The sequence below is a fragment of the Cynara cardunculus genome (genome assembly GCF_001531365.2).
Source record: "Cynara cardunculus var. scolymus isolate 2C chromosome LG 4, CcrdV1, whole genome shotgun sequence".
NCBI classification, from domain to species: domain Eukaryota; kingdom Viridiplantae; phylum Streptophyta; class Magnoliopsida; order Asterales; family Asteraceae; genus Cynara; species Cynara cardunculus.
The window spans coordinates 9,957,643-9,967,286 of NC_037531.1; the positions used below are offsets into that span (position 1 = coordinate 9,957,643).

Genomic DNA, 9,644 nt, shown 5'->3' on the forward strand with positions numbered 1-9,644 from the left:
ATTGAATTAAAAAATTACCTAAAAAATAAGAATTTTAAATAGTTAACTTGATAGTAATATTGATATATTTTTTGTCAAATTTTTATGATATCTTCAAATTTACATTTTATTCGAAAATAAAAACATTATCGGTTTTTTCAAAATCACCTAAGACTATACTATAACATCGACTGAGATAAAGAATAAAATAAAATCTTAAAATCAAGATATATCCCGTTGCATTGCGCGAGTACCCTTCTAGTATTAAAAAAACATTTGACAAAAACTCTTAAGAACCACTTTTTATGCATGAAGTACTGTTTATTGATGCATATTACTTGAAATTCAAGATTACAAGTAAATTGTGCATAAGTACAACTTATTAAAGCTTCATGTTTGAATTCGTGTAACTAACTGTAGATAAACATAATCAAATAGAGGATAAATATCTCATTTTAAATATAAAAAATCTAAAATATAATTAGAATAATCATTGAGTTTTATCAAAATACTAAATTATTATTATTATTATTATTATTAAAAAAACTATATTATTAAACCAAAAATAAAAAAATAAATTAAAGAAATACAGAAAAAAAAACAAAAAATTTTAAATAATTAATATCAATATTTTTTTTTCATTTTTGTATGATATTTTCATATTTATGTTTTATTCAAAATTTAAAAACATTATTCTTTTCTCAAAACCACATAAAACCGTATTATAACATCAACTGAGAAAAAAAATAAAACGAAACATTAAAATCGAGATATATATCGTTGCATTGTGCGAATACCATTTTAGTCTATTATCAATGATACAACTGTTACGATCACAATAATCCAGCGATCCAAATGTCATTTCTAAATCCAACTGCTATGTTTATAAAGATCACAATAATCCAACGATCCGAATGTCATTTCTAGACGTTCGTGCTTTAAATTTTAAATATTATTAGTAGTTATTTTAAGTTCGTAGTTTTCATTCTTGACCCGTAATTTTCTTTATTTTACTCTTCGTAATCATAAACATTAAAAACATTTGATTAAAAATCAAATATCTGTTAACAGTCAGTTTTTGGGACGTTGATATTATTACTGAAAACCACTTCCCAGGTTCAAATATAAGGAGAAATAAAAATATACCTTTGTAGCCACGGAGATTCAAATGGGTGACTCCGGGCTATCTGCAAAACAGGTGGTCGCCCTGTGATTAGTCGGCTCGCATAGCGGGTTGGATGTCCAGGTTAATAAAAAAAAAAAAAGATTGAATCGTTTATCACATTACCGTTGATATCACTTCTGATAATCTTTTAAACCATATCATAAATAAGATATTCGAACTTAAAACCTTTTTCATTTTATTAGTAAAATGACCAAATTGCCCTTTAATCATAACATAAGACTTGGTCAATGCTTGAAGTCCCTATAAATATTTTTCAAGTTTGCCATGGAACCACACCACCTTCTTCTTCAACTTCAAGCTCTCAACTTCATCCATCCATGGCGGCTTCTTCTTCTTCGACCACTTTGTTTCTGGTTTTCTCTTCTTTCTTGATCTTCGCTTCGCTTTGTTACGTATCGGAGGCCGATTACTCGGCACCCATTAAGAAAGGATTATCATGGGATTTTCACCATAAGAGTTGTCCAAAGGTCGAAAAAATTGTGCGTAAACATCTCAAGAAAGTGTTCAAGGAGGATATCGGTCAAGCCGCTGGCTTGCTTCGGCTTCATTTCCACGATTGCTTCGTTCAGGTGCTTTTTTATTCACGTTTTACTTTATGAATTAGGGGCCGTTTATCAAACGTTTATCCGGGTAAGCACTTACCAAGTCACATTAATTTATCGGATAAATATGGTAAGGACCAAGAATCTTACCCGGTAAGAACAAGGCAAAGACCAAGAGTTTTAGCCGGTAAGTGAGGACGCGGACTCTTACCACGGTTAGCGCTTACCGGGTAAATTGTTGCATATGATGCCGTTTTTGTGGACTAAAATCTTACCCGGTAAGTAAGTGATAGTGTTGAATTTTACTGGTAAGCGCTTACCAGGTAAGTGTTTGGTAAATGGCCCCTTAATCATTATACCAGTTAAAATGAAAGAAGCCCAATAAAAATATGTTTACCATCAGGAAGCAACACTATAATTTATTTTATCGGATAAGATTGTAGTACATCAAAATGATATATATGCAACAATTTACCTGGTAAGTGTTTACTCGGGTAAGAGTCGTTACCCTCACTTCTGAGTAAGACTCTTCATCTTTATCATTGTTCTTACCGGACAAGATTTTTAACTATTGTCATGTTTATCAGGTAAGAAAGTAAACACTTATCGAGTAAAGGTTTAGTAAACAGACCCTAAGTATATGGTCAAAATCGCACATTGTGACATATTTTAGTATTTGTTTTGCATCTTTTTAAACATGTATAAGGTTTAGTTTGGAAAGTCATACAAATTTCAAATAAACACCAAATTTCACGTTGAAAAATCTAAATAACGGAAATGTCAAAAAGATTAAAGTATGACTACGGAAAAATAATTATCATTTTTCGAATCGGAAAGTGATATTGTGATCTTTGTAAATAGTTGAATCTAAAAATATATGTTATATTACTTACTAGCTAGAAGGGCACTTGTGCAATGCAGCGTGATAAATCTCGATTTTAATGTTTAGTTTTTATTTTTTGTGTCTATCGATGTAATACGATTTTATGTGGTTTTGAGAAAGTGATATTGTTTTTATTTTTGAATTAAAATATCAATTTGAAAATAACATATTAAATTATAAAAAAAAAATCGATAATAGTATCAAATTAATTATTTAATAGTTCTGGTTTTTTTTTTTTTTTGTGTAACTTCTCTAATTTATTTTTTTATTACAATTTATTTTTTTATTATAATTTAATTTAGATTTAATAACAAATTAATTTATTTTTGGTTTAATAATATAATTTTTATAAAGATAATAATTAAATATTCTGTCAGAACTCAATAATTATCTTAATTATATTTTAGATTTTCTATATTTAAAATGGATGTTTATTATGTATTTGATTATGTTTATCAGCAGTTAGTTACACAAATTTAAAAATGAAGCTTTAATAAGTTGTACTTACACAAAATTATTTGTAATCTTAGATTTTAAGTAATATTTATTAATAAACAGTATTTCATGTATAAAAAATAATTTTTAAGAGTTTTTGACAAATTATTATAATATAGTATAGATTAATTTGATCTAATAATATAATTTTTTTTATAAAGATAATAATCACGTATTCTGTTAGAACTCGATGATTATCCTAATTATATGTTAGATTTTTTATATTTAAAATGGATGTTTATCTTGTATTTGATTATGTTTATTTGCAATTAGTTACAAGATTTTAAACATGAAGATTTAATAAGTTGTACTTATGCACAATTTACTTATACTCTTGAATTTTAAGTAATATGCATCAATAAGCAGTACATCATTCATAAAAAATGGGTTTTAAGAGTTTTTGTCAAATGCTTTATAATATAGTATAGATAAGTCCTTTTAAGTATTAAAACTAACAACGACGATATATGTTACATCGAAACAGTCTTATAAATAAAACTTTGTCGGTTTTCAAATCGAAAAGTTTCATAGTGATCACCATAAATCACTGATCACAAACGTATACTAATTAGTCGCATTTCATAAAAATTCCTACGACTAGCTAATCTGAGTAAAACAGTTAAAACCTTTTAAATAAAAATAATATTAATATATTAATATATATATATATATGGATATACACGTTGATTTATATATATATATATATATATATATACACACACACACACACTAGAAGGGTACTCGTGCAATGCAGCGAGATAAATCTTCTGTTGGACCGATCTAGGGAACCGCCCACGTGATATTGTCCGCTTTGGGTTTGACCAACCCCTCACGGCTTTAAAACGCGTCACTGGTAGGAGTAAGACTCCCACTTCCTTATAAGGAAGCCGAATCCCCCTAGCCTCACCGATGTGGGATGCTCCTGCATTGCTACAGGAGCGTTGGGTTTAAGAATCGCGGATTTGACCGGCTCGAGGGAACGTCGAGGCTTTCTGTCCCCAACATCTTCATTTCAATGTTTAGTTTTTATTCTGTCTCTATCGAGAAAATACGATTTTAAGAGTTTTTTTTGTCAAATAAAATATAAATTTGAAGATAGTATAAAATTTTGAAAAAAATAAATCAATATTATTATCAAATTAACTATCTAATAGTTCTCGTTTTTTGTATGTAACTTTTTTAATTCAATTTTTTATTATAATTTGATTTAGATTTAATAATAAAGTAATTTATTTTTGGTTTAATAATACAATTTTTATAAAGATAATAATTAAAAAATTTGTTAGAACTCAATGATTATCTTAATTATATTTTAGATTTTCTATATTTAAAATAGATGTTTATCATGTATTTGATTATGTATATCTGCAGTTAGTTTCACGAATTTATAGATGAAGCTTTAATAAACTGTACTTACGTAAAATTATATGTAATCTTGAATTTTAAATAATATGCATCAATAAGCAGTACTTCATGCATAAAAAATGGTTTTTAAAAGTTTCTGTCAAATGTTTTATAATACAGTATAGATATTAACAAGATTTTCAATATTTTCATAATTATTTGTTTCAAAAAGATATTCACCTATTATAATTATTCTTATTATGAAACTGGGTATTAAATTCTATATTATGTACCCTTCGGGTTTTTTTTTATTTCTTGTTACACTGATGTAGGGGTGTGACGGTTCGGTATTGCTAGATGGATCACACGGTGGACCAAGCGAGCAAACTGCACCTCCAAACCAAAGTCTAAGAAAACAGGCATTCAACATCATCGAAGATCTTAGAGGTCTAGTCCATAGAGAATGCGGGAGAGTCGTGTCTTGTGCTGATATTGTAGCGCTCGCGGCTCGTGATGCAGTTCATCTGGTATGTAAAGATTTGTAAGATTAATGGAAATGTATTTAACCCATATTTCTTTTGTTTTTCTAAAATAAAAGGTTTGACTTTACATGAAACTCTGGAAAAATATCTTATTTTATGTTTTATGACATTGCTATAGTCAGGTGGCCCCGACTACGATGTTCCATTGGGTAGAAAAGATGGACTTACGTTTGCCACTCAAAACGCAACCCTAGACAACCTTCCTGCACCAACAAGTAATGCCACCACCATCCTCTCGGCCCTCGCGGCTAAAGACCTCACCGCCACAGACGTGGTGGCCTTATCTGGTGGCCACACCATCGGCATTAGTCACTGCTCATCCTTCACCTCTCGTCTTTACCCTACCCAAGACCCCACCATGGAGAAAATCTTTGCTCATGGACTCAAAGAGGTTTGTCCCACCAACACCACCGATGCCACCACCGTCATGGACATTTATTCACCGATCAAGTTCGATAACAAGTATTATGTCGATCTAATGAATCGACAAGGGCTTTTTACATCTGATCAAGATTTGTACACTCACAAAGAGACTAAACCGATTGTGGAAAGTTTTGCACATGATGAGAAGTTGTTCTTTGAGAAGTTCGTGCAGGCCATGATCAAAATGGGACAACTGGAAGTGTTGACGGGAGGAAAAGGCGAAATTCGTGCACATTGTTCGATCAGGAATCCTGATAATAAAGGGTATTTCTCGTATTTGGCTGAAGAAGAAGATCAGTACGATCTTGAGACAAGGGCAGAACTACGTTGATGCACAATGTCGATATTGACATGAATAACGTGATCATTTGGGTTACTAGCTTATCATGATGTACATTTTTGAATTCCATAAGGGTTTTATATTGTATGTTCTTTATTATTGTTTTACGTGATTGTGTAAAATGTTTTGTTTGAAATAATATAATAACGATAAAAATCAATCTAATTCAGTATATCCACTTGGAAGTAGAGTCTCAAGGGAGAGATATACACATATTTGTCCTCTACCCCAAAGAGTAAAACAATTGTCTTTTGTGAAATAATAAAATGGAACTATATTGTGAAATACTTCATTTTCGTTAATATTTAATAAGAAGGGGTTTCATATTTTAAAGACAAATATCTAATCACGATTCGTTCTTTAACGATTTAGTCCCATATTTTATTTTATTTGTACAAAAATTGAAAACGGGAGGAGAATGTGAAATCCGTGCACATTGTTCGATCAAGAATACTGGTAAAAAGGGTATTTCTCATATTTTGCTGAAGAGGAAGATCAGTACGATCTCGAGTTAAAGGCAGAACCACATTTAACGATATTGGCATGATTGTTTTGGTCCATTAATGCACTTTTTTTAAAATTCAGTACGAGTTTTATAAGGTCTTTTTTTTATCATTTTACGTTCTTGCATATATTTTCTTGTTTGAAATAATATAATAACAATAAACCAAAATAAAGCAAACGAACACATAATAATATACCACTTGTTACTTCGCACTTACGAAAATTATACTTTCACTGGTTAACTTATTCTATTTGACCAGCATATTTTACTTACAAATTTTTACAGTTAAAGTATGACAATTAATGAAAGATTATGGGGAATTTTGCAAATAAACAAAATATGAGGGGTGTTATTGCCAAATTGTGATAACATAGGGGCTATTAGCAAAATGTTTCCAAGATCAACAATCAACATACCGGTAAAGCCCACAAAGTTATTCAAATTTTAAAAAAGGGAAAAGATAAAGGGAGGAAATGTCGACAATTTCCCTAAATTCCACAAGAATTAGGGTTTCGATTTGAACAATTTCAACAAGGAATCAAGCCATTTTCTTAGAGGTGAAGTGTTCTTCCCACATTACATCGTCATTTACTTTTCAATTGTTCTATCGGATATCGGTTTGTTACCTTATTTAACCCTAATTTGTAATTTTTGTTTCGTACTCGAACTGATGATGATAGCATCGTTCTTTTCCTATTTTGAATCGTACAGTTTTATTTGGGGTTATGATTTATTGGTTTCCATCTCAGCATCCAGGAACTGGAGGAATTTTTGGTTCTTTCTTGTTGCATGTGTTAGGTATTTTAGTAACTATGCCATGATTCTTCCTTTTTCTCCCTTTGAATTCATAAATTATCCACCAGAGAGTATGGAAATTTGGCACTATCTTGATGACAGGTTTAGGTGCTGATAGTTTCGTAAAAGTGCTGACAGCTTAAGTCAAGCAAAATAATAAGACTGTTTTGTTTTTTAAACCGATAAATGCCTGAATCTGTAAGCAAAATCAAAGTATCTGTAAGCAAAATCAAAGTTAATGATATCTAAGAAACTATTACCAACAAATAGAAAAAACATAAGCGCTGATTGAAACTTATTTTTAAATGTAAATAAAAAGTGTTGATCTTCTTAAGAATACTAAGTTTTGTACTGTTGAGGATGTTTGACAATTGCTGAATGATTTGGTGCGTAATGATTAAATGGTCATAATGATTAAGAGACTCTCGTGATATAATACAAAATGAAATATAATTGTTTGGTAATTGTATACAATGAAATCAGGGCTCTTAATGGTTAAGGGAGATCCAGGATACAAAATCATTCAGAGGGTTTTAGAACCATTAAGAAGCAGACTTTTTATTTGCCAAACAAGATTCACCTCTTAACGATTCAGAGGTTGTCTCTTAATGGAACTATTAAGAGGTAAACAAACAACAGACTTGTACATCTCAGATGTTTCATTGTCATGGTAGAAGTTCTTTTAGGGTTCCAAATTATTTTGTTATGGTTTTAGGGAAATAAACTGTATCATACGGGCTAAGACATGGGTTTACCTCTTGTCCAGTAAGAGGACGGTAAGAGGTTTTAAGCTCTTATCACAGAAAAATACAAACAGTCTTATAAGTCTAACCTCTTGTCCGGTGATGCATAAGTAGTAACTTAATATGCCCATCTGTTGGCAAATTTTGTTATGTTTGTCCTATTGATTTTTTTACATTAACAGCTGTTAGCTTTTGTTTTCGTTTGCAAGTTCTGGATTTCAATTTCAGCTGATTCGTAGTTAATAGGTTGTCTGTTGGTTTGCATAGATGTTTTTGTTGAGCTCGTGAGAACCAATCCCAACTATTCAACGAGATTTATTTTAGGTTGTGATTCAAGATGGTATTATTGTGTCATGTGTTTGTTTCATATATGAAAGCATGAGGACATGCTTTGTTTCACATGTGAGCTTTGTCTGTTTCATATACGAAACAAGATTGGATCTTTTACATGTGAAACTTCTTGTCATTCGATTCCCCCCTATATATATACATGTATATGTTGCCTCCACTTAGGTCACATATGGGAACAATAAATTTGGTTCAAATGTTTTCAGTCTTTATTTCTTTCTATATCTCAAGACATGGAAATTGTCTTTTGATGTAGCTGATTCTAATACACAAACTGGGTAAGAGCTTACCGGGTAAGAGTCACCCCCTCACTTACCTTATTGGGTAAGATTGGTCATCAAAATAGTATTGTATAAGTGTCTCTTACCTGGTAACTGCTAACCAGGTAAGAGCCACCAACCTCACTTACCGGGTAAGGATCACCACCCTGACTTACCTTTTTGTGTAAGGTTTTGTCATCAAAATAGCATCGTATAACCATCTCTTACGTAGTAATTGCTAACTGGGTAAGAGTCGCCAACCTCACTTGCCCGGGAAGATTCTCGGCCGGCAAAATGGGTAAGATTCTCGGTCAGCACAATGGAAAAGTAAGATTGTTGGTAAAGATCATAATCTGTGTCTCTTACCTGGTAAAGAGGCAATAAGTGTTTAGTTACCCGATACAAGGCGGTAAGTGTGTAGTAAACAACCCCTTTAGTTTTGTGCGGAGAAACTTTTCTACTTCTTTAATTTTGTTATTTTGTTATTTTGTTTTCAGTCTGTATAATGTGTAGATTGGTTGCTGGTGAAGACGATTCTGGTGGTGAAGTAGATCACCATCAAAGCACCGTAAATGAAAATGTGCGCATGGATCCACAGATCCAAATGCAAATTGCACGTTTGGAAGCAAGGATAAGTCGGGTTGAAGCTCGGATGGAAAGGCTTGAGGTTAGCGTTCTATATATGCAAAGGCGAATGTATCTGTATGGTTTTGTGTGTCTGATTTCTGTTTTGTATGCCATATTCAAATGACAAGTTGATCATCACATCTCGTGTTCGTAGTATATTGTACAAAGGTAGACGAACAAAATCGATCAATGTGGATAAACTATTAGTTTTATCACAGAAAACCCGAGATTCGGATGTGTGTTTCTCTCTTTCTTTTTTGAAATGATAAAGACTCACGTACTGCTAGAACAAAGACCCTTTGGTTGGTGTAATATTATTCATTTACATTATTTTTTTTATAAATTTTAACAACTACAATGTTGGTAGTTGGTACCTTAATTTTGAGATCTATATATTTTTATTTTATAATTGTAAATTTCACAAGTTTTTATTTGGCATCTATATTATATTATAAATTATATTCATATTAATTTTAAATATAAGTTTTAATTGATTAAATGATATGTGAAACAAGAAATATATACTGAAAGTGAGAGAGAGAGAGAGAGAGACTTGGGAGCTGATTATCAAATGCTTACCCGGATAAGCACTTACCAAGTCACACTACCTTACCGGATGAATATGGTAAGGA

At 31.4% G+C, this 9,644-nt stretch overlaps 1 protein-coding gene and 1 long non-coding RNA gene across 2 annotated transcripts; both read left to right on the forward strand.

Moving 5' to 3' along the window:
* Positions 1-1,465: 1,465 nt before the first annotated feature.
* On the forward strand, positions 1,466-5,894 carry LOC112511183 (peroxidase 12-like). Its single transcript, XM_025116692.1, has 3 exons — positions 1,466-1,734; positions 4,762-4,956; positions 5,090-5,894. The coding sequence occupies exons 1-3, from the start codon at positions 1,483-1,485 to the stop codon at positions 5,723-5,725; spliced, it is 1,083 nt and encodes a 360-aa protein (XP_024972460.1). The 5' UTR covers positions 1,466-1,482; the 3' UTR covers positions 5,726-5,894.
* A 795-nt stretch (positions 5,895-6,689) lies between these two features.
* On the forward strand, positions 6,690-9,297 carry LOC112511581. Its single transcript, XR_003069104.1, has 2 exons — positions 6,690-6,796; positions 8,883-9,297. It is a non-coding gene; the product is annotated as an uncharacterized LOC112511581 (long non-coding RNA).
* The last annotated feature ends 347 nt before the right edge of the window (positions 9,298-9,644 follow it).